General features: G+C 37.2%; 1 protein-coding gene across 5 annotated transcripts in view; it reads left to right on the top strand.

The window, feature by feature from the left end:
• Brcc3 (BRCA1/BRCA2-containing complex subunit 3) overlaps positions 1–10046 on the top strand; it is a 45532-nt gene extending 35486 nt beyond the window's left edge. For 3 of the 5 annotated variants that reach the window (XM_076562466.1, XM_076562463.1, XM_076562465.1), the window contains 4 exons: positions 3067–3198; positions 3725–3768; positions 5551–5722; positions 7188–10046. In XM_076562466.1, coding sequence (XP_076418581.1) covers positions 3067–3198; positions 3725–3768; positions 5551–5702 — 328 coding nt within the window. In that variant the 3' untranslated portion in view covers positions 5703–5722; positions 7188–10046. The remainder of the gene's footprint in view (positions 1–3066; positions 3199–3724; positions 3769–5550; positions 5723–7187) is intronic. The other 2 variants (XM_076562462.1, XM_076562464.1) reach the window with 2 other exon arrangements.
• Positions 10047–26380: the final 16334 nt, after the last annotated feature.

Here is a 26380-nt window from a genome sequence, read left to right as displayed (position 1 = left end):
CACTTTCCCATTATGCAGAAACTGGACAAATGATAACAGGACTTGACAATTAACCCCCAAATTTTCTTTTCAGGATCTCCTAAAGATGTCTTTGCCCTCAGAAAGCAGGAAGTAATTTTAAGAAAATGATGCCCACATTCCCAAGAGGTGGAATGGGTGTTTTTTTGGTCAATCAATGGCTTATGGATAATTGTCATCGTTTATGCTGGTTGGTTACAAGTTGTTAATTGTTAATGGTCAGGAAAAAAAGCTGAACAAGGAGATTAGATTCAGAGTTTTTGTTTGAAAAGAAAGAAAAAGAATATAGATATGAGGTAGATCATTGAATCTACTCTGAGAAAAAAGATAATAAGATAAATTGGTATATCATTCATTGAATCTACTCTAAAAAGAAAAAGGCAAAGATATAAAAATGACAAAATGTAGATTGTTGAATTTATTATGAAAAGAAAAAAGAGTACGGATATGATAAGATAAAAAAGGGAGATTATTGAATCTACTTTTAAAAAGGAACTACTTGTTTTAAATAGGATAAATAATGAAAATTTTTATCTGAATTTGTCAAATGATAATGGACTAGACATTGTTAATGTATATAATGGAGTTTTTTGTCTGAATCTGTCAAATGTTAATGGACTAGACATTGTAGTGTAATCTTGACTGTATATGTTGTGTATACTTATTGGATATAGTTTTTTTTGTATTAGTTATAAGCTTTTTTAAAATTTTAGACAAAAGAGGAGAAATGTGATGATATTGTGTTCCCCAAAATATTGTGTACCCTAATAAACTTGCCTGGGGCCGGAGAACAGAACAGCCACTAGATAGAAAGGCCAGAAAATGGTGGCACACACGCCTTTAATCCTAGTATTCCGAAGGCAGAGATCTGCCTCGATCTCTGTGAGTTCAAAGCCACACTGGAGACATCCAGGCATGGTGACTCACATCTTTAATCCCAGGAAGTGATGGTAGGAAGCAGAAAGGTATATAAGGCATGAAAACCAGGAACTAGAGCTGGTTAAGCTTTGGGCTTTTGAGCAGCAGTTTGGCTGAGGTTCATTTGGATGAGAACTCAGGCTTCCAGTCTGAGGAAACAGGATCAGCTGAGGAATTGGCAAGGTGAGGTGGCTGTGGCTTGTTCTGTTTCTCTGATATTTCAGCATTCATCCCAGTACCTGGCTCTGGGTTTGTTTTTATTAATAAGACTTTTAAGATTCATTCTACATATAACCAAAAAGCAAGTTGAGGAGGAAAGGGTATATTTGGCTTATACTTCCAGATCATAGTTCATCATTGGAGGAAGTCAGGACAGGAACTCAAACAGGGCAGGATCCTGGAGGCAGGTGCTGATGCAGAGGCCATGGAGGGGAGCTGCTACTGGCTTGCTCTTCATGGCTTGCTCAGCTTGCTTTCTTATAGAACCCAGGACCTCCCTCCACCCCAGGAATAGCACCACCCACCATGGGCTGTCCCCTCCCCTATTGATCACTAATTAAGAAAATGACTTACAGCTGGATCTCATGGAGGCCTTTCCATAACTGGAGCTCCTTCCTCTGATGACTTTAGCTTGTGTCAAGTTGACACACAAAACCAGCCAGTACAATACTATATAGATCTCTTTTTGTTCCTAGTATGTTTACCATCATATGCCTGAGAACAGTTTGCAGAGCTTCTCTACCCTTGTATGTCCTCAGCTATAATTTTGTCATTCTGAACTCATCAGTACTTTTGAAAACTCTTTGGAACTTCTTTCCTATAAGTTTCCTCATTTAGAATCATATTTTTCTGGGAAAACTGGATCTAACTGTGAGGCTCATCTCTGAAATTTTCTCCCTCTTTAGTTGTTGGCTCTGTCATTACTTACTGTTTTGGTAGCTCTCCAGTGACTTCTGTCAGACAGTTATTTCTTTAAGTGAGTTTTAATTGTTTTTAGTAGGAAGATTGACTAGAACAACTAGTTCATTATCAGAGGCAGAATCTCTGTTATAAGCTTTAGATATCTATGGTTTACCTTGGTTCTAGGATTTCAGTTTTGGTCAACTAACAGAAACTCTGCAGTTTCTTCAATGAATTTAAGGAAATGTATGTTCAAATATGGTATACTGTTGGGACCATTTATGCATATACATCCAGCAAATTTAGTTGGAAACCTTGATAAGAGAACTAAGAGTAGCAGACTGACTTCTTTAGTGTTTCTGGACTCATCATTAATAATAATCACTGTGTTTTACCCCCACAAAGTAGCCTTCTTCAAAGGCCACTATTGTATATTGTTTCATTAACTCTCTCCTGATTATGTAAATATGGATAAGTGAAGGATATTTGTAATCTCCTATTATGTATGTTTCATCTAAGTTATGATATAGGACCCAAAGACACTTTGGTGGGTAGGAAGAGAAAGCAGCAGAGAACTAGATCTTATTCTACTTTACTACCATGTACCCATGGATTTCATAATGTAGAAGGCTCCCAGACTGGATCATCCACTGACCCCACTGTTAATGTAGAGTTTAGGTATATTGTGAGTGAGAAATATATACAGGTGGCTTGATTGGACTTAGAACAAGCTTGTCCGTACCTTCCATTCTATCATGGAATGGGAGTATATATAAATATCTTATGTAGTTTTATCTATAGAAGAGAACAAAAATTGAGGGGTGCTAGTTATTTATGTGAATAATTCCATCTACAAAATGCATCCGATAGAGTCACTGCATTGGAGTCAGTTTATTCAGCTTCATGCAACTTATTGACTAAAAGCATTGTTAGTTGTTTCTTTTATTTGGACAGTTGGTCATATTGATTTTGAATTCCTAAACGTTTCTGTTAAATTTGCAGAAATGGATTCAAATTCACTAAGGGACTAGAGAATGAGTGTACAAATAGACTTCTAATTTGCTCTCCATTAAAGCCCAATTTGAACTCTCTCCACTGTCAAATTGAGCAACTTAATGAATTATAGTAATATGTAATCTTTGAAGCACTCCATATTCCAAAGTCGTTAAAGTTAAAGAGAACTTATTCTAATTAAGGGATAAAATGTGACCTAAATTGGTTGCCTTGCAGGTATGAAAGAATTGAAATCCCAATCCATATTGTACCTCATATCACTATTGGGAAGGTATGCCTTGAATCAGCAGTAGAGCTGCCAAAGATCCTGTGTCAGGAAGAACAGGATGCATATAGAAGGATTCACAGGTAGCAACTCTTATTGTTTCTCTTGTTAACTTCAGTGAAGACCCTTTATCTAACAGCTCAGCTCTTGAATCCCCTTTCCTTCTACCTATCTGGGAGAGAGCTTCACAGCAGCTTCAAATCATGTTTCTCACACCATATTGTAATGATCTCTTTGACATTACTATCTTGCCTCATATGTTTTGGATCCTTCAAGTCAAAACACATTTCTTTTTCTGGTTGTGAAAATAAACCACAACATCCTAGTGGTCCCATTGTGTAGTACTGGGCCTTGTCTACTAAATGTGTAGTGTATCAAGAGCTTTAGTGAGAGATAGTAATTTCATAATTATGTCTTGAATTATCTTTTGAATTTTTAAATAAAACCATATCCCCAAAATAAATTTAAAATGAACAATGGTGGGAATTCAAATCATTGTGTTCATCTAATCCAATTGGCAAAGGTCTGATGTAGGTTATTAAATTTTATTAAACACCTGACCATTTTGATTCTGCTTCATTGCTAACATAAAGTACCTTATCCCTTTAGCCTTACACATCTGGACTCAGTAACCAAGATCCATAATGGCTCGGGTAAGCTTTTTTTTTTTCTGGAGTATATGAAGTGATCTCTGACATATTCATTTTATAGAAGCAACTTTAGTTTATTTTGGAGTTTTCTTCTCAAAAATTTAACTAATCTTGCTCCTTACATTTCTTTGAAACCCTACAGACCCTTAAATACTATAAATGTAGCTTTATGATAAGACAGAAGGAAAACCAGAAAAGCTTTTTTATAGACTAGCTCAGTGTTGTGCTCGTATATGTTTAAATACTACCTCTTAGGGAACCCCAGTTCCTGCAGTATTCCATAGCATGGATGCTCAGTAACTTCCAGAAATTTTAGCAATGTACCATTATGAACTGGTTTTATCACATTACTACCAACCTTTTGTATTAAGAGTTGGAAGAGATAGTCAGATAGAGGAAAGGGAATACATGAGGCAGGAAGTTTTCCATATGAATAAGTAGAGGAGGAATTCCTGGGTAAGTCTAAGGAGCAAAAAACTCTGTATTAGTATACGTACCAATTTACTTTTTTCAACATACACACATCCCTAGCTACACTTATTATTCAGCTAACCCAGATTTCCCAATTTAATGACTAATCAAGGTGTGGTGTTGTATGTCTATAGTACCAGCTCTTAGGGGGCAGAGGCAAGAGGACTACCATAAGTTTGAGGCCAACCTAGTCTTCACAGAGAGTTCTGGAATAAAACCTGGCTACTGAGTGAGACCCTGACTTTAAAAAAAGTAAAACTAAAACAAAAACAGCAACAACAAAACATTTATAAACTAAGTCACTGGTGAAGAACAGTGGAAAGCTTTCTTTTCTATTTTGTTTGTTTGTTTGTTTGTTATTTTGAGACAGGGTCTTTCTGTGTAGCCTGGGCTGTCCCAGAACTCACTATGTAGACCACCCTGTTCTCAAATTCACAGTGATCTGCCTGCCTCTGCCTCTAAAGTGCTGGGCTTAAAGGCATGCACCACAACAACCAGTGGAAAGATTTCTGATTGGTAGGAAACTTCTTTGTGAAGACAAGAAAGGAAGCATGGCTTGGTATATCCCATCATTTTTATCTCAATATAACATGACAAAGAGTTAAGATTGGTAATGTATGGCATACAACCATACTCTAAAATCACAATGATTTAAAAAATGTAGTAACAGCTCAAAAGTAGAAAAACTGATCAGTGTACCTGGGCAGTGCCTAGAGACAGGCACTTATATATGAAATAATTCATATTTAATAGAAAATTTTAAATTAGTGATAGATAGGTTAGTTACTAAATAGCATCCATTCATTTGTTTATTCATCAAAAAAAAAAGTTTTAAGTACCTTTTCTCTGCCAGATAGCTTTCTAGGCACAAGACTCTAGTGCTGATCAAAAGAGACAAGCTTAACTTCCATAGGCTTAATTCTATTTCCATTTGAGGAGACAGTAGAGTCCTGCTGGAAAAGGGAATTCTTCTGTGCTTTCTTAGCCCTTTCACTTGAAGAAATGAAGAGCTGGCCATTTTTCTCCTTTTTTTTAAATTTAATTTTATTTTTTTACATAATTAGATTTCTATTTGGCTTATGGATCTAGGGCTTCAGAATATGTATCTGCTTTGCTCAGCTCTTTTCCCTCTAGTTGACTACTGAAAATCATTTACCAGTCCTACTTATTATACTTTAGAAACTTGTTTCTCCAATTCCTTTTTCCTGTGCCCAAAACTAAGGTATTGTTGGTAGTATAGTAGGAGCATGCCAGTGAGTAGTAGTTTTCATAGTTATCTCATAGTTATCTGTTTTTTTTCTTTTCCTATTGAAGTGTTTACCAAGAATTTGTGCAGCCAGATGTCAGCAGTCAGTGGGCCTCTACTACAGTGGTTGGAGGACAGATTGGAGCAAAACCAGCAGCATTTGCAGGAGTTGCAACAAGAAAAGGAAGAGCTTATGGAGGAGCTGTCTTCCCTAGAATAAAGCAAGAGGACAAAAGTGTGGTAATATTTCAGTTTGTGTGCTGAATATCGTTGAAAACTATGTATAACTCCTATGTAGACAGATAATTCTGGAGTACTTTTTATATCCCAATAAATAGTTTTATATATATAAAAATACAAGTTGTGTTCCTAAAATTTCCCCAGAGTTTATAGAATCCTCTTACCTGTAGCTGCTGTTTTCTTTTACAGGAATATGAAAGTTTTTAAGCAGAATATGAAAATTATTTTGTAAGGGGTATAGGAAGTACATTAGCAAGGAATATCTGGAAATAAAATGTCTGATAAGTTTATTTTAAAACTTAAAAGTACTTATTCTCTCTTTTTTTTTTTTTTGAGGCAAAGTGTCAATGTGTATCCCTAGCTGCCCTGAAACTCACTATGCATACCTCACTAAGCTGCCCTCAAACTCAGAGATCCACCTGCCTCTGCCTCTGTAGTGCTGGGATTAAAGGCGTGCACCACCTACCATGCTTGGCATTAAATGTTTATTCTCAATGAAAATACCCAGCATAAACTTTTTTTTTGAGACAGTGTCTCATTAGGTGGCTGTGGCTGGTCTGGAACTCACAGAAATCCACTGGCCTCTGCTTCCTGAATGGTGGGATTAAAGATGTGCAGCAGCAACATAAACTTTTTAGAATTTGAAGCCTTGGTTTTTATTTTCAGATATATCCATCCTATATAATAAGATAAAGGAAGAACACTTGCTATTTCTATTTTATAGTTTGATGTTTTTGCTAGGCAAGTGAATCATAAGTACTGTAGGATTAATGGGAAAGATGTGCAGGTGGCTCATTGGCACTCACATCTGTTGATTATTCTCAATTAGAATCATGTGTCAGGATTTCCTTCTTGATCTCTAAATACATATTATGAGATTACATAAATTTGGATCTGTGTGGATCCTTTTTTAAGCAAACAATTGAGTTCTAGCTTATCTGAGTCTAAAGCAAATTCTTAGTGACCCTGTCTAAGAATTCAATTATAATATGACCATGATTTTTTTTAGGATTTAGGTTATAATAGAAATCATACTTCAAAAAATATAATGACTGTATTTTATTATTCATTCATATGTAGCCACTAATTGATATGTGTCTTCAGAAAAAAAATTGAGCCTGTTGCATCCTGGAAACTGAAGTGGGAATTGGAAAAAGAATACAAAGAAAGAAAACAGTATCAGTCCCAACCACAGTAATAATTGGAGGTTTTGGGTTGTCTCATTTTTGCCTAGATTGTTGTTTTTCAAAATCTCAGAACCACTTGCACCAGAATCAGTTGAATTTCAAAGTTCAAATTCAATCTTTGAGGCTAAAACCCAGAAATCTATATGACCTACTTTGCTGATTCTGAGGCATACTTGTATTTGAAAATAAATATTCTTAGGGAATATGAAATGTAAATACTGTATTTTCTCTAATTTCCTTCCACCACAATTGTTCTTTATTCATTTTCTTTTTTATAGGGCAGCTGAAAATACCGGGTATACAATTTATTAAACTAAATCAATTTTGAAAAATATAAAGTTGGAGGACCCACATTTTATAACTTCAAGACTTAAATAACTTCAAGACTTACTATGAAGCTGCAGTAATCAAGATACTATGATATTTGCAGAAGAACAGATGTATAAATCAATGGAACAGGAAATAAAATTCAGAAATAAACACACAATAACATGCTTAACTAATTTTGAAAAAGTACAAAGTGATCAAGAAGAAAGGGCAGTCATTTCAACAAATTGAATTTCCACAAGCCAACAAAATACATTCTAAAAGTACCTCAAAATGTGTCATGTATTTAAATGTAAGGTGGAAAACGTTAAGAAAAATCATTCAAGAAAAATTTTCAGGAGTCAGGTACTTAATCTTCAACTCAAAAGCACAGTCTACAAGAAAAAAGTAAATATTTAGACTTCATCAAAATTAAAACTTTTTATTCTGCAAAGTATTAAGAAGAGGAAAGGCAAGAAATTACTTCCAACCCATGTAATATCTGATCAATGGAAAAGATATGCTCAAAACTCAAAAATAAACAATTCCATTAGAAAATAAAAGAAGACATAAACATTGTCACTAAAGAGGACAAATAGAAGTAATTATGTGAAAATATATTAACCCTCATAAGTCACTGGGAAGTGCAAATTAAAACTACAGTGTGGTATGGTATATACTTATCAGAATTGCTAAAGAGAAAATAGTAAAAATGCCAAATACTGTTGAGGATGTAGACTAGATTTGTCACACAATGACAGGATTGTAAAATACAGCTACTGGGTAGAAGAGTTTGGAAATTTTTATAAAGTTAAGCATATACTTAACATGACCCAGCAGTCACACTGTTTTTGCACAAAAACTTTTACAAAATTTTTCTTGGCAGCTTTATCTGTGGTAACTGCAAATTAGAAACAACCCAAATGTTCTGTAGTGGGTAGATGGCTAAATAAGCCATTCTTACCATGGAATACTACTCTGTAGTGGAAAGGAACACATTGCTAATATCTGTATAATTTAGATGAGCCTTGGGGCATATAGTAAATGAAAGAAAAGCAAGTCTTAAAAGGTCACTTACTGCCAGGCAGTGATGGCATACACCTTTAATCCCAGCACAAGAGGCAGAGGCAGGCGGATCTGAGTTTGAGGCCAGCCTGGGCTACAGAGTGAGTTCTAGAAAAGGCTCCAAAGCTACACAAAGAAACCCTGTCTCAACACACCCCCCCTCAAAAAAAAAAAAGGTCACTTACTGTATGGTTGTATTTCTATAGCATTGTTGAAATGTTAGAATTAATGAAAAGGAAGAACAGATTTCCAGAGTCAGGGACTGGACATTGTATAGCATATGGAGTATTATTGGAGTGTGACATAAGAGTTCATTTAGGCTGATGAAACAGTTTTATATCTTAAATTTAGTGTTTAGTACACAAATCTGTTCCTGTGCTAGCATTTTATAGATTTATATATAGAAAAATCAATGCATGTAAAATCTAGTAGAAGTGAATAAAGTCTGTAGCCTACTTAGCAGTATTATACCATTACCATAATATTGGTTTTGAAGTTCTACAGTTGAAGATCTTACTAGGACAAACCATTCCTCCTAAAGTCACCAATAACTTCCACATAGTCAAACTTACATTCTTTTTTTGAAAATTGCCATTAATAAATCTCTGGCTTGACACAGTTAGTCATTTTTCCAAATATACCACTTTGTTATCATTTATTTTATTATTTCCTATCTGTTCCTTCTAAAACTCATTCATAAGCTTCTCCATGCAGTTACAAACAAATCCATTTCTCTCTCTACATCTCTGAACTCCAGACTTAGATTTCTAACTGCCCATTATATATATCCACTAGGCAGTCTTATTACCACATTGAATTTGATAAATCTAAATTTTAACATGTTTCTGGCCCAACCTATATTCTTTTATATTTCTTACCTTAGTGAAGGGAAGCATACATGTGCCCAAATTGGAATTCAAACAGGCAACCTCAACATTTTTGTCACCTTTTAAACTGTTTGCACTGTTACAGAATTATAGCAATTTGGATTTTTTAAAATAATTAATTAGAGTTGGAATGTATAGAATAGGTATGTGTGAGGAGAAATGGGCAGATGGGGTATCATGGTGCCTAGTGTCTGGAGTTACTTTATGAAGGCATAAGAGTTCTTAGCCTTGTAGCAACAGGGCAAGAACAAGATTTAGTGAAAGTTGTCCTGTGTCAGTACCCTCACAGTGAAGCAGAGACAATGATCCCTTGCATTAAATAAAACGATTGAGCAAATAAGTAAAGGCATTGAGGAATATTGGAGCTAGTTTTTTCATGCTTGAGACTTCTTTACAGATATGTAAAAAGGAAAGATAAAATTACCCCCCATGATGTTAAATGGAAATAGAAAGTTAACATGATTGTTTTAAAAGGGAATTATGTGTATCGATTAAGAGAATGATCATTTTATTTGTATACCTCCAGTTCTTACCTCTGCCCATTAAGAGGGAATAGAAATGGTACTTCAGTAGCTAATGAGCACACCTGCTACCAAGATGCTAGACTTCAAATACTGTTCTCCACTAACAGTGAATCGAATTGACTCCAGAAATGAATGCATATGTATATGATAAACTGATTTTTTAACAAAAGTACTAAGATAGTTGAATGGGGGAAACCATAGTCCTTTCAACAGCTGGTGACTTGTCAACTAAATATCTGCACAGAATAATGAAGGTGAACCCCTACCCCATATCATGTATGAGTGTTAATTAAAATGTATTAAAGATTTAAATGTAAAAATTTGTGACTATTAAAATATTAGAACATCTTTATTACTTTGGTTTTAGCAATGGCATTTTAGAAAAAAAACACAAAAAGATAGTTGTTAGACCTGATAAAAATTTAGAAATGTACATCAAAAACATTAAAAAAATGAAAACTCGGAAAATAGGCCAAAACATTTATAAACAACATATCTAAGAATCTAGTGTCCAGAATATATAAAGAGCTCAGACAACAACTGCAAAAAAGCAACCCAATTCAAAAGTGGACAAATACCACTTGATACTTACATAGAATAAAAGTGTATAACGAGTCTTCTGGAAAAATAACAGAATAGTAGCTGTGTGACCTAATGAAGATGAGTGAGAATAAAATAAAATAACTATTTCAACAAGAGGAACGGCTTTAGAAATCCACAAAGTTAGCAATCTTAAAAATTGGAAAGGAGATGGGTGTTGCACTGGAAAGAAGCCAAGCTGAATGCAGCTCCACCTCATTACTCTGACAGGGGGAAGAGAAGCAGAAGCCTCCTTCAACAGGTAATCTAGGTCACATTGAGGAAAATAGATGGGTAGTTCTCCCTTCAGAACACTCCTATATAGCCCTTGCAAACCTCAAATACTGTTGTAGGTTTGGTGAGACAGTGATTCCTCTGTTGGATGGGTCAGCAGTAGAGAGGAAAGCTATTTTGCCACTTGGTAAGACTTCAGAGCAGTAGCCTAGTGCTATCTTAAGAAAACTTAAAAACTGAGCTACCCTGTGGGCAAGAGAACAGGAAGCAACCACAAACCAGGGATCCTAAATTTAACATGCCTCAGCTCCAGAGAGAGAGACAGCTTTTGGAGGCAGTTGCATGGAGTGGAATGTCTGGATACTAACAAGTCAAAAAGGACAAGAAGCTCTCATCTCAGTAAATTTCATAGGAAAAAGTATCTTCCCCCTCAGTGGCCAAGAACAGACCTCACCTGTGAATAACCTTGGAGTATGATAGTTCTGAGGTGCAGGTGAGTGGATAAAACAACTTCTAGGACCACATACCGCCATTCACTGCTATAGAGTCTGAGAATTCAGAAGCTCCAGGGGTCTACTTGAAATTCATGGCTACATCCCTTCATCAGGGTGAGATGTAGGGAGTCTTAAAAGCACAAAGACATATCTTTCTCCCTGTAACAGATCTTAGTGCTGTACCTGTTTCCTATACTTCTAACAAACTTGAGAGACATTCTCTAGGTAGAAAATTAGTCATTCCAGAAATTACAATCTGAGGAGTATTGGGCAGGTGGAAGAACCTGTCCAGCCCACAAATTGTAAAGTTAAGAGTGGCCAGCCAAGAACCCTATTATACAACAAAGAAATGCTACTAAAATGAAAAAACTGTTTTCAAATATTAAGAAAGTCCAATATAATTTTAATAGGAGCAAAAAACCACAGGAATGATAAAAGATCACATGTTCAGCTGATACCACCTGCCTAATACTCCCCAAATTGTACCCTTTCATATTCATCTTATTTTGTTTGCACATATTTTTCATTATTGAACAATGTTTTTCTTTCCCTTTTTCCTTTCTGACCTCTGTGCTTCGTACCTTTTTTTTTCCATTCTACTATACTCTTGTAGTACTATGACTTTGCTTATTGGTTTATTTTTCAAACTCTTTATTTACTGTGTATGTATGAGTGTACATGATGACTGTGGGTACACATGTCACAATTCATGTGTGAAGGTCAGAGAACAACTTTATAAAAATGGCTGTCTCCTTTTACCTTTACATTCCAGGGACTGACCTTGAGCTTCCAGGAAGATGAAGACTCATTTTTGCAATTTTGTTCATTGATTTCTGGTTGATTGGATTGTTTGTTGTTTTCTTTCTCCCCTATTAGTATTTGGGGGTTGCTTGTTTGCTTAAGGATCACCTGATCATTTCAATAGATGCATAAAATGCTTTTTAAAAAGTTCAATATCAAAAAAAAAACCTTCAATAACTACTCATGATAAAATTCCCTGAAGGAACTGGGAATAGAGTGAACATAATTTGACATGGTAAAGGCTTTATACAATAAGCCTATAGCCACCATGATATTAATGTTGAAAACCAAAAGCACTTCTGCTAAAGTAAGGAATAAAACAAGGGTGCTCACTCTTCACTGTTATTCAATATAACAGTTAAAGTCTTAGCTAAAGCTGTAAGATAAGAGAATAAAAAGAATACAAATAGGAAAAATGAAATTATTCATATTTGCAGATAACATGATTCCATTTTTCAAAAACCCTAAGTACATCACTGCAAAACTCTTAGAACCAATAAATATTTTCTGCAAAGTAGTAGGGCACAAAATATGCTGGATTGTTTTATGTCAGCTTGACATGAGATAGGATCATTTAGGAAGGAATCCTCAATCAAGAAAATGCCCCTACCAGATTGACCAGTGGGTAAGGCTGTGGGGCATTTTCTTAATTAATGGTTGATGTTGGTGGGCTCATCCCACAGGAGATAGTGCCACCCTTTGGAGGGTGGTCCTTGATAGTATAAGAAAGCAGGCTGAACAAACCATGAGGAGCAAACCAGTAAGCAGTGTTCTGCCATGGTTTCTGCCTCAGTTCCTGAATCTAGGTTCCTGCCTTGAGTTCCTGTCCTGACATCCCCCAGTGATGGAGTATGGCTTGGAATTTGTAGATGAAATAAACCCTTACTTCCCAAGCTAATTTTGGTCATGGAATTTTTTTTCACTGCAATGGAAACCCTAACACAAAATGAACACACAAAAATCAGTAGTTATTCATATACCTTTGATGAACCTGTTGAGAATGAAGTCAGTCTGGAAAAATCTCATTCAATATACAAAAAATGAATAAGTAAGAAATATAAACATAAACCAGGAGGTAAAACATGATGAAAATTTTGTCACTGAGGAAAGAAATTGAAGACAAAAGTAGAAGATGAAAAGACTTCTCATGCTTGTGTATTGTCAGAATTAATATTGTGAAGATGGCTGTGTCTTTGAAAGTGGTCCATAGGATTCAACAAAATCTCTATCAAAGGTCCTATGCTATTCCTCACAGAATCAAGAAATGAAAGAGAGAGAGAGAGCAATCTTATGTTCAACTGTCAACACTGAAGGGGAGGGGGAGCTGGAAAAGCTCAAGTCCTTTTAGAACTGAATGTACTTGCTGATGTCTGTAATCCCAGCATTCAGAAAACTGATGTAGAGGGATTATTGTTGAGGCCAGCCGGAACTACAGAATGAGATCCTGTCTTAGTTTTTGTTTGTTTGTTTGTTTTAAGAAGTCCTTACACTGTTTGGAAAAACTTGCAGTAAAAGTTGTTTTAAAATTAGATCAACATTTTAAGTGTTACCTGTACTCATACAGTGTTAGAGTTTACCTCTGATGTTAATATTTTCACTGTAATGACAAAGTTTTGCCTACTGTCTTAATCTTAATGATTATAGTTGCCACTACCTAATAACTAAGCCCCAACAAAATTGGGGTGGCTACTTGCCAAGGAACATTTCCTAAAACAGTAGGGTAAATGTTTTGTGCTTCAAAGAAAAGTGACTCTTTTTCACAAGAGGAAAAAAATTTACTTGGTTTAAAAAGAAGATAAAACTTTTGCCAGATTGGGTCATTTATTTTAGAAGAATGAAGCTTTATCATGCTTTTGAGTTCTTGGACTACTGGTGGTGCCTCACTGTGATTAAGACTTTTTCATGTTTCAATATTGCTATTTCAGTGTCATTTGCTCACTCTATACATAAAATTGAGGTCTTTGAAACTCCTCTTTAGTATACTTTTGTGTGGGAAATATCCTTTATACCCTTGTGCTTATGCTAAATGTACTTAATGAATGTTATATTCTCAAAGGGAGATCCTCATGGCCAGCTATGTGATGTCTGAAAAGTAGTTTTAGATGCTGGAGAAATAGGCCCCACTCTGCTGATGAAGCTAATAAAAACGGGAGTGCTTAAGAAAACTAGTTAGCATGAAGTCATAGATTTTGGCATTCCTGTTTCTATCAGCACTTTTGTAACATGATCTTTATCGCCCCCTTCTCTTTCCTGGGGACTTTGTTACATTGATGTTTCTACACATACTTGGGCCTGGTTTAAAGATAGCTTAGCTTACTTAAGAACATTGGGTATGTAACCCTCTCTCAACATGATTAAATAGTTTATGTAATTGAGAGGTATATTTTCAGAGAATGGTCATATTTAAAATCTAAATTGTCTTCTTTAAGTAAGTGTTACACTAGGATATAGTCTCCATAATCCAGTAATCTTTTTTCAGTACTAGGCTGCACAGTTGTAGCAGCCTATGCAAAAAGTAACTCTGTTAGCTGGGTGGGATTATTGCAGTACTTACCTCATATGACCACACCCACTAGCACCATCAAATGCACCTTTATTTCATTTTCTCTGCCTCATGGACAGTAGCCCATAGTGAATTCTGCCATTTGACAGCAGGATGACTATCAAGTTTCATTCTCTATGGAGTTAACATTATAGGAGGAGACTGCACTAAGCATATAAGTATCCCTCTTTTTGTGAGTTTTCTCCTTGGATAACAAAGACTCATATTCCAGTATATCATATATGTATGATAGTCAGTTTGATATATAAATGTGATTCTACAAAATACTTTCTGTCAAAGTAAAATGTGCAACTTTCAATATTTCTTATTTTGTCTGCATTAATGAAATATTGAACTGGTTTGACTCCAGTTGGGGAGCCTGACCCAAGTGTATCCTTCAACTGATTACAATACTTAAAGAGTCATAGTGACTGTCATTCTTGTTCTGTTGCCTAAAACAATATATTTGGTAGATTTCCTATAAGTAGAATTTACTAGACTATATTTGATGGAGTGCCCCCATATTCCTGAGACTTTATAGCTCAATATTTGAAAACCAAGGGCATAGAAAATGGACCTGATATGGCTGCCCTATGACCTTGCAAGCATGTGTCCATGCATACATAAGCTGAGTTGTAACTCTAGTCTTTATAGAATGTCTTCTACTCCTGGAAAGCAAGACAATGTTAGGTTTGTGAGGTATTGCTTCAAGGACACATTTTTCTAACCTTATCTCTTCTGGGATGCTGCCATGAGACAGTTTCTCATTTTCTGGACTCTTAAGAGATTGAGGCTTTCTGCTTGGCTCTACTCAGCATACGATACAAAAGAACACTGCTAGCTATATTCTTAAAGGGATACTTCAACAAGAAAGTATCTCAAAACTGGTGCAGCATTCATTCAGGCTTTCTTATGTCAGTATTTCCCTGACTGGTGTTTGAGAAAAGGATATAGGAAGTTGAAATCCTTGCCTCCTCTTATTGTATATGCCGATAACAAACTGAATCATTCTTAAAATTGACCTCCTGCTTGACAGTGTTGTGGGTTCAAGAGTGTTCTTGTTTTTAAAACTATCACACCTAAATATTTGGAAATAATACATAATGTTTACAGCTTGCTTTCAATTAGTTCATAAAAAGCCCAAATGATAATGGTGGGACATACACAGACAGTCACATCACACAGATTTAAGAAATTAACAATTGAACAGTTTCACACATTTGTGAAATAATTGAGCTATCTCAGTGAAGGTTATATAGGACTTTGTACTGCTTTTTAATTTATTATATTTAAATTTTTATTATAACAAATTACCTTTTAAAATCTGCATCTAATGAGAGACAAGCATTCTCCCACAGGGAATGCCTGTAATACCAGAACTCAGGGAAGTGGAGGCAAGAGGATCAGAAATTCAAATTCAACCCCAACTAGTTAGTGAATTTGAAGTCAACCTAGGATATATGAGACTGTCTCAAAGCAAAAAATTAATCAATCAATAAAAGTAAAACTTACATATGCAGTGTCTTGAAGATTTCATAAGAACTTGCTTCCTCTGTTGCCTGAGGTTTAAGTCATAGCAAAAGTCTTATTGTGAGCTTATTTTACACTTCTGTAATCTCTATTTTGAATCTGTACATGATCATCTATTATTTCCTAAATACAAAATTAAAATGTCCAATTTTAAAAACAAAAAATCATATTAAAGGAAACTTGAGAATATTAAGGGAAAACCTTATATCATCATCATAATAACTATCATTTTTCATAATCGATTGTTAGCTTTCTATTTTAGTTTTTATTCAGTACTAGCATTAGTGGATCTTATAGTTTTGTATGTGAGTTCCTTTTTAAAAAAAAACATCATTTTTAAAGATTACTTTCCTATTTATTTATTTATTTATTTATATAGCAGCATCTCACTATGTAGTTCTGGCTGTCTTGGAACTTTCTGTGTAGATCAGGCTGGCCTGAATAATAATAATAATAATTTATTATTATTATTATTGTTATTATTATTATTATTAGTGTGTGTATACTTTTGGAGACAAAAAGAAGACATCAGATTCCCTGGAGCAGTTATAGGCAGTTGTGAGCCATCCATATGAATGCTGAGAACTGAACTTAGGACATATTTAAGAGTATATACTCTTAACTGTTAAGCAATCTCTCCAGCCCCATATGACCTTTATTGAATGTAATCCTAAAAATTTTACAGCTGTATTGTTTTCATAATTGTTGTCTTAACTATAACCTTGCTATCTTATGTGATGGCAGTATCATGATTTGCTCAATCACTAATTATAACAAACAAAATCAGATCCTGGGAAGAAGGGCATCTGATTTTTAGAGTCACCACTTTGTGGCATTCTAAATTTCCCACTTTTAACATACAAAGTATGTTAGAAAGTACATCTCACTGAAAGAAAGGAAGGAGGAAGAAGAGGAGAAGAGAAGAAACAATAAATGTGTTTTGTGAAACATCCTTTATAGTCTCAAATGCCTGAATATTTAGTCTCCAGATGGAGGTGCTATTTGAGAAAGTTGTGAAACTTTTAGGCATACTCTTGCTAGAGGAAGTGGGTCAGAGTTTAGGCTTGAGGTTCTATAGCTCAGTCTCAGTTCCTCTCTTCTCTCTGCTTTCTAACTGCTGGTGCGATGTAACCAAGCACACTATGCTCTTGCAGCAGGTCTCCCTCATCATGCTGGACAGTATTCCTTCTAATAAACTCTTATTTCCTTAAGTCACTTTTGTTAGGTATTTTTATCAAAGCAATGAGGAAAATAGCTTATACACTGTCCTGAACAACAGGCTTTGGATTTACCAGAAAAATGATTCAAATCAACAGTTGTAAACCTACTGAAAAAGCAAAAGGAAACCATGGATAACTAACTGGAGACAGCAGTTAGTGTGCTGGATAGTTTTATGTCAATTTAACATAAGATAGACTCTCAATTGATAAAATGCCTCCATAATACTGGCCTATTGGCAAATCTGTAATTCATTTTCTTAATTAGTGATTTATGCGGAGGATCCTGTAGCAGGAATCTTAAATGGTCTTATTAATAAAATCAAACCTGGAGCCAGGTATTGGGGTGAATGCTGGAAGATCAGAGAAGCAGAACAAGCCACAGCTACCTCACCTTGCCAGTTCCTCAGCTGATCCTGTTTCCTTAGATTGGAAGCCTCTGAGTCCTTATCCAAATGAATCTCAGCTGAACTGCTTCTCGAAAGCCTGAATGCTTAACCAGGCAAAAGCTTCTAGTTTCTGGTCTTCACACCTTCAATACCTTTCTGCCTTCTGTCCTCACTTCCTGTGATTAAAGGTTCACTTCTTGGGATTAAAGGCGTGAATCACCATGCCTGGCTATTTCCAGTGTGACCTTGAAGTCACAGAGATCCATGCCTCCAGAAGGCTAGGATTAAAGGTGTGAGTGCCACCATTTTCCAGCCTTTGTATCTAGTGGCTATTCTGTTCTCTGACCCCAGATAAGTTTATTAGGGTGCACAATATTTTGGGGAACACAATACCACCACAGGATCCACTCCATTGTGGATAGTGCCACCCATTGGCTGGTGGTCCTGGGTGCTATAAGAAAGCAAGCTGAGCAAGCCAATAAGCAGCATTCCTCCATGATATATGCATCAGTTCTTGCCCTGACCTTTATGATCGACTACAATCCCTTAGGGTTTCTATTGCTGTGAAGAGACACCATAACCAGGGCAACGCTTATAAAGGAAAACATTTAATTGGGTGGCTTACAGTTTCAGAGGTTTAATCCATTATTATCTTAGTGGGACATGGTAGCATGCAAGCACGAACATGGTGCCGGGAAGGAGCTAAGAGTTAATACATCTTGATCCACAGGCAACAGGAAGTAAACTGAACTACTGGGCATGGCTTGAGCATGTATGAGACCTCAAAGCCTATCTCCACAGTGATATACTTCCTCCAACGAGGTCATACCTACTCCAACAAAGCCACACTTCCATTAGTGCCACTCTCTATGAGCTTATGGGAGGCAATTACATTCAAACTACCACAGTCATGGTGTTTTATCACAGCAATATAAACTCTTAACTAAGACAGTTGGGGATGTATCTCAGTGGTAGTGCACTTGCCTAATGTGAAAAGCTCTGGATTTGATCACACACTGAAGGGGAATAAGGTAAAAACTAAAGACAATGTTTTTAAAAGGAAGAAAATAGACAGTTGGAGATGAAAAGTATAAGTGACATGAAAACTACATTTGAGAAACTCAATAGTGGACTTAAACATTCAGAAGAATAATTAAACTTGAAGGGTCAGTGTGTTAGCTTTACACTTCTGTTGCAAAAAATACTGATAAAATCACTTTAATGGAGGAAAGCTTTATTTTTGCTCCTAATTTCAGTTGCTTGGATCCATTGCATTTAGAGCCACAATAAGGCAAAAACTCATGGTAGAACACAGCTTATCACCACAGGATGACCAGGAAGAAAAGAAAGAGAGGAAAGTTCCAGAGACTAAAAATATCCTTCAAGATCTATTCCATGAGGAGACCATGGTAAATGAAGACCACATGAGAATAGGAAGAAGCAAAGTGCTAGAGAGGCCCACAGAAATCCACAAAGATACCTCCACAATAGACTGCTGGCAATGGTCGAGAGATAGCCCGAACTGACCTACTCTGGTGATGAGATGGCCAAACACCCTAATTGTCATGCTAGACACTCCATCCAATGACTGAGGGAACTGGATGCAGAGATCCATGGCCAGGCCCCACGTGGAGCTCCAGGAGTCCAATTGGCAAGAAAGAGGAGGGTTTATATGAGCGAGAATTGTTGAAACCAAGGTTGGATAAAGCACAGGGACAAATAGCCAAATGAATGGAAACACATGAACTATGAACCAATGGCTGAGGGGTCCCCAACTGGATCAGGCCCTCTGAATAGGTGAGAGAGTTGATTGGCTTGATCTGTTTGGGAGACATCCAGGCAGTGGGACCGGGTCCTGTGCTCAGTGCATGAGTTGGCTGTTTGAAACCTGGGGCTTATGCAGAGGGATTGGCTCAGCCTGGGAGGAGGGGACTGGACCTGCCTGGACTGAGTCTACCAGGTTGATCTCAGTCCTCGGGGGAGTCTTTGCCCTGGAGGAGATGGGAATAGGGGGTGGGCTGGAGTGAAGGGAAGGGGGACGGGAGAGGGGAGAAAAAGGGAATCCGTGGCTGATATGTAGAATTAAATTATATCATAAAATTAAATTAAAAAAGAGCTATTCCATGACCTAATTCCTCCAACAGTCCAACTTCTGAATTTGCCACCACTTGTCAATATCTATTAAATTATGCATCTATGAATATATTGATCCATATATGATTAATCGCTCTTTTTATATAATTTATTTTTATTTTATGTGCATTGGTGTTTTGCCTGCATGTCTGTCTGTGTCACCAGATCTTGGAGTTACAGACAGGTGTGAGCTGCCATGTGGGTGCTGAGAATTGAACCCAGGTCCTCTGGAAGAGCTGCCAGTGCTCTTAGCCACTAAGCCACCTCTCCAGTCCCTGATTAATCACTCTTGTGGCACAATTGGCATCATGATCCAAACATCTTCCAATGATCCCACCTCTGAACAATGCTGCATTAAAGATCAAACCTCTACTACATGAGCTTTTCAGAGTAATTTAAAGTCCAAATCATGGCAATATATCACATGAGTTTGAAAATATGAAAGAAAAAACAATAAATGTTGGGGGATATTTGATCACGCTATGAACCCTGAATTTGCATTTGTGTTAATTAAATAAAATTAACCTTGGGTCAGAAGGCTAAGTTAGCAACTAGTTGACAGAAAGTAATCATAAAGCATCTGAGGGCATCTGGAAGAGATAAAGAGGTGCACTGGTAATAGGGAGGGGTTTTGAGTGGTGAGGCTTGTTCTGTTTTTGGTGGATCAGAAGGATGGGCTTTTGGGGAGATGCTAGCAAGGAGAGAAGGTTAGCTATGTGCTATTCAACCTCCCTGAGCTAGCAGATTTTCTCCCCAGCCTCTGAGTCTCAAGTTTTATTTATAAATAGAATGATAGAGAGATTTAATTAAAGCTACCTTTTGCTATGGAATAATCCTTTTGTACACTGTGAAGATTTGCCAATTGCATTGGTTTAATAAAAAGCTGATTGGCTGATAGCCAGGAATTATAGGCAGGACAACCAAAGTAGGAGAATGATGGGAAGAAGAAGGGTGGAGTCAGGTGAGAGACCAGCCAGCCACCAAGGAAGCAGGATGTGTTTGCCACATGGCAAAGCATAGATAAGAAATATATGGGTTGATTTAAATGTAAGAATTAGCTAGTAACAAGCCTGGGCTATTGATTGAGCATTTATAATTTACATTAAGTCTCTGAGTCAGTTATTTGGAAAGCTGCCAGAATGGAAAACTACAAATGGCAGCCACCACCTGGAGTAGATCCACATAAGACATGAAAAAATCTTTAAAAAAGGTTCTAACACATAAAAATGGAGCCAAATGCAGCTTTCTAGTCTCACAGTCTCATGCCAGCCACAGTGCTCCCAACAGCTTCTCAAACATAAAACAAAAAATCATTATTGGCTGACTTGTGTACAATGCAAAATCTATACTTCTGTTGATGCAGATATGTGTGTTACCTTTAAAAGTTTATGTATTTTCAGAGAAAGGAGACCAAACAGGCGATCCAGTATTTCAAAATGCCTCTGTTACAGTCTTCTCAAAATTCTACATCCAAAACATCTTTAAGGCTGCTGGCTGAGATGGCCCAGCCTCATAGACTACTCCAGCTGGAACTTCATTATTACCCCAGTTTTCTCAAGATTCCCCAAAAGATGTAAATGCCCCCAAACAACAGGAAGTAGTCTAGAAAACTATGCCCACATTCCCCCAAAAATTGTTATGGATGTTTGTTATCATTTAAAGGGGGGTTAGTTACAAGTTATTATTGGTAATGGTCAGGAAAAAAGCTGAACAAAAGAGATTAGATTCAAAGATATCTTTCTGAAAAGAAAAAGGGGGATATAGAAATGATAGAATAAAAGGGTAGATTATTAAACCTACATTAATCCAAAAAACAACTATTAACCTTAAATATTTTACATTGGTATAGATTCTTGTTTATTGATACAAATTTAATTTCTTTATACTGTATGTATATCTCTACTCTTGTTTAAGGTATTGTGCTTATGCAGCTTATTCAAAAATGTAATGTATAGTTGGAGAGATGGCTCAGCGGTTAAGAGAACTGGCTGCTCTTTCAGGGGTCCTGAGTTCAATTCCCATCAACCACATGGTGGCTCACAACCATCTGTAATGAGATCTGGTGCCCTCTTCTGGCCTGCAGGCAAACACAGAACACTGTATGCATAATAAAAATAAATCTTAAAAAAATGTAATGTATAATAAAAAAATACAGATTAGTTAGTCATCTATACTAGACAAATTTATAGTCATGTTAGGTATGTTTTGAAGGTCTTACACAGATATATTTAGACAGGTCTTCAAACACTTCAACAACCTAAGGCTTTTCATGACAGTGAGAAATGTCTGCTCCTGGCAGCACCAATCTACTTCAGAGAAGATGATGGGCATCAAAGAAACTCCGTATGGAGTTGTTTTCTTTATGGCAAAAGCTATCCATGTGGGCAAAGAAACTGCCCTTGCCTCAATTGCTGACAGTTACTGTCCAAACTGGGCCAGCAGGACACAAGAAAGGCAACTGCCGAACATTGCCAAGACAAGGTAGGACAGTCCTTCAGAATTCCCTGATTCTCAGGAAAGTCTGTCAGCTATGCTAGGCCTGTAGGCCATAGCTGGATGCCTCAACATTGCAAAGGAACTTTGGGTGACTCTTCAGGAAGCCTAATGTCCATTTCATTAGGTAATATTTCATCCTTCTGGGGTCTTTGATGGAGTTGAAGACTAGCGAGTTATAGTTTTCCCTAGTTATGATAGAAGGTAAATTAGGTACAAAATTTTGGAGTCACAAAAACAAGATAAATAATAGAATATTTTCTCTAATTTTGTCAAATATAAATGGACTTGATTCCACTAGTTTGGCTATTTGTCCCTGTGCTTTTTCCAATTATGGTCTCAATATCTCTTGCTCATACAATCCCTCCTCTCTCTCGCTGATTGGACTCCTGGAGCTCTGCCTGGGGCTGGGCCATGGATCTCTGCATCTGCTTCCATCAGTCATTGGATGAGAGTTCTATCATGACAGTTAGGGTGTTCAGCCATCTGATCATCAGAGTAGCTCAGCTCAGGCACCCTCTTGACCATTGCCAGTAGTCTATAGTGGAGGTATCTTTGTGGATTTCTAGGGACCTGTTTAGCACTTTGCTTCTTTCTATTCCCATGGTGTCTTCATTTATCATGGTATCTCTTTCCTTGTTCTCCCACTCTGCTCCTGATCCAGCTGGGACCTCTTGCTCCCCTAAGCTCTCTTTGCCCTCCATTACCCTCCCACCCCCAGTTTGCTTATGTAGATCTCATCCATTTCTCTGTCATTGGGTTATCCCTGTGTCTTTCTTAGGGTCCTCTTTACTAGGTAGCCTCCCTGGAGTTGTTAGTTTCAGTCTGGTTATCCTTTGCTTTACATCGAGTATCCACTTATGAGTGAGTACATACCATGTTTGTCTTTCTGAGTCTGGGTTACCTCACTCAGGATGATTTTTTCTAGATCCATCCATTTGCCTGCAAACCTCACGATGTCATTGTTTTTCTCTGCTGAGTAGTACTCCATTGTGTATATGTACCACATTTTATTTATCCATTCTTCAGTTGAGGTGCATCTAGGTTGTTTCCAGGTTCTAGCTATTACAAACAACGCTGCTATGAACATAGTTGAGCATGTGTCCTTGTGGCATGATTGAGCATTCCTTGGGTATATGCCCAAGAGTTGTATAGTTGGGTCTTGAGGGAGGTTGATTCCCAATTTTCTAAGAAAGTGCCATATTGATTTCCAAAGTGGCTGTACAAGTTTGCATTCTGATCAACATATAGTGCTATGGGATGGTCTGTATGTCAAATCTGTTGCTCTGATTGGTCAATAAATAAAACACTGATTGGCCAGTGGCCAGGCAGGAAATATAGGCAGGACTAACAGAGAGGAGAATTAAGGCAACAGGAACGGAAAGGGAGTCATTGCCAGTTGCCACCACAACAAACAGCATGTGAAGATGCTGGTAAGCCACAAGCCATGTGGAAAGGTATAGATTTATAGAAATGGATTAATTTAAGATATAAGAACAGTTAGCAAGAAGCCTGCCATGGCCATACAGTTTGTAAGCAATATAAGTCTCCGTGTTTACTTGGTTGGGTCTGAGCATCTGTGGGACTGGCAGGTGACAAAGATTTGTTCTGACTGTGGGCAAGGCAGGAAAACTCTAGCTAAAGTATAGGAGTGTTCCCCTTGCTCCACATCCTCTCCAACATAAGCTGTCTTCAGTGTTTTTGATCTTAACCATTCTGATGGATGTAAGATGCTATCTCAGATTCGAACTAGTGGAAACACATGAACTGTGAACCAATAGCTGAGGAGCCTCCATGGAACTGGACCAGACCCTCTGGATATGGAGACAGTCGATTAGTTTGAACTGTTTAGGAGGCCCCCAGGCAGTGGAACCAGGACCTGTCCTTGGTACATGAGCTCCCTTTTTGAACCTAGGGCCTATGTTGCTCAGCCTTGGTGTAGGGAGGAGGGGACTGGACCTGCCTCAACTGAATCTACCAAGTTGGGCTGACTCCCCAGGGGAGACATTGCCTTGGAGGAGGTGGAAATGGGGGTTGGATTGGGGAGGAAGGCTGGGAGGTGGGAGGAGGGAGGACAGAGGAATCTGTGACTGATATGTAAAATTAAATTAATTATAAAATAAAAATCTTTTTAAAAATGGACTTGATATTATAACTGTAATTCCTAGTTAATAACTGTTTTTGTTGATATAATCTGCTATGTTAAAGTTAAAACCTTCCTTTTTAGTTAGATAAGGAGGGGAGAAATTCTGTGGAATAATCCTTTTGTACACTGTGAAGATTTGTCACTCGGATTAGTTTAATAAAAAGCTGATTGGCTGGTAGCCAGGCAAGAATTATAAGCAGGCTAACCAAAGTACAAAAATGATGAGAAGAAGAAGGACAGAGTCAGGGGAGAGGTCAGCCAGCCACCAAGGAAGCAGGATGTATAGAAAATGAGGTAACAAGCTATGAGCCACATGGTAAAGCATAGATAATAAATATGGGTTAATTTAAATGTAAGAGTTAGTGTAACATAAATTGCTAAATGGTCTTATTAATTAAAAAAAACTAGAGCCAGATATTGGGGTGAAAACTGAGAGATCAGAGAAATAGGACAAGCCACAGCCAACCTCACCTCACCAACTCCTCAGCCTCCAGAGAGAGCTACTTCCTGTATACTCATGCCTATATACCTTCTGTCCCTGCCCTCTTACTTCCTCTCTCCTCCTAGCTACATCACTTTCCTCTTTCTGTCCAGCTCTATCACTTCCTGTCTGCCTTTCCAGACCTCCAGACCTCTATGGTTAACTAGCACTGGGATTAAATGCATGTGCCACCATGCCTGGCTCTATTCCCAGTGTGGTCTTGAATTCACAGAGATCTGGGTAAATCTCTGCCTCCCGAATGCTAGGATTAAAGAAAGGCATGTGCTATCACTGTATGACCTCTATATTTAATATATTGGCTGGCTTTTTCCTCTGATTCCCAGATAAGCTTTATTGGGGTGCACAAATAAAATATCACCACAAGTTAGCTAGTAACAAGCCCGAGCTATTGGCTGGGCATTTATAATTTATATTAAGTCTCCAAGTCAGTTATTTGGGAAGCGGCTGCCAGTTATTTGGGAGCAGGCAGTTGGGACAGGAAAACTCTGCCTACAACCCTTAGTGGCAGTGGCAGAGACAGTGCCTGTGGGAAAAGAATTCCCAACAGGCTGTGACCTCAGTGGGTAGACCACTGGCAGAGAAGCAGGCTGGTAACTGCAGAGTCGCAATTGCTGGCTGAAATAGCTGTGGATTAAGGCATAGTCACTGTGCTGAAGATAAAACAACAAATAAATACAAACAGAGCCCCAGCAACCTCTGAGATACCATTAAGTATAGCAACATCCACATAATGGAAGTTCTAGTTAAGAGAAGAAGAAAGGCATAAAAAATGAAAACATTCCAAATTTGAGAAAAGCTATGAATACATGCATTCAAGAAACATAAATAAATAATAAAAGAATTCCAAGTATAGCCGGGCGGTGGTGGCGCACGCCTTTAATCCCAGCACTCGGGAGGCAGAGACAGGAGGATCTTTGTGAGTTCGAGGCCAGCCTGGGCTACCAAGTGAGTTCCAGGAAAGGCGCGAAGCTACACAGAGAAACCCTGTCTCGAAAAACCAAAAAAAAAAAAAAAAAAAAAAAAAAAAAAAAAAAAAAAGAATTCCAAGTATAATATATCAAAAGGGATCTTCATCTAGACATTCAAAATACTTAAACACAATGAAAGAGTATCAAAAGGGAAATGATGTATCATATACAAGGGACCCTCAGTAAATACTCACAAATCAATTGTCATCAGAAACTACAGAGGCCAGGATGCAGTGGGATGGTACATGTGCTGGGGGAAAAATATCAATGAAGAATTTTATATTTAGGAAAATTATTCTTCCAAAATGAAGATTAGAAGATATTCCCAGAAATAAAATTAGAGAGCTTGATGTGATTGTCCACACTTGTAGTCCCAACTACTTGAGAGGCTGAGGAGGACTGCTTAAGTCCAGGACTTCTGAGTTATGTCAATCAGGTGTCCCTACTAAGTTCATGACATGTTTTTATCCTACTCAGAAAACAGATACATAAAGAAATAATTATAGAATGTGTTTATGGACATTTACTATATGTATACATACATACAAAATATGTAATTTTATGTATAACAATAATGGCAAAAAAGTGAGGCATGGAATAGAGATATATTTGAACAGTTTTTGTAATACTATTGAAATGATATTTGAATCAAAGCTAAAGG

This window comes from Peromyscus maniculatus, chromosome X, assembly GCF_049852395.1.
Source record: "Peromyscus maniculatus bairdii isolate BWxNUB_F1_BW_parent chromosome X, HU_Pman_BW_mat_3.1, whole genome shotgun sequence".
Lineage (NCBI taxonomy): Eukaryota > Metazoa > Chordata > Mammalia > Rodentia > Cricetidae > Peromyscus > Peromyscus maniculatus.
Note: the sequence above shows the minus strand (reverse complement) of the source record. Positions and strands in the feature narration are given on the sequence as shown.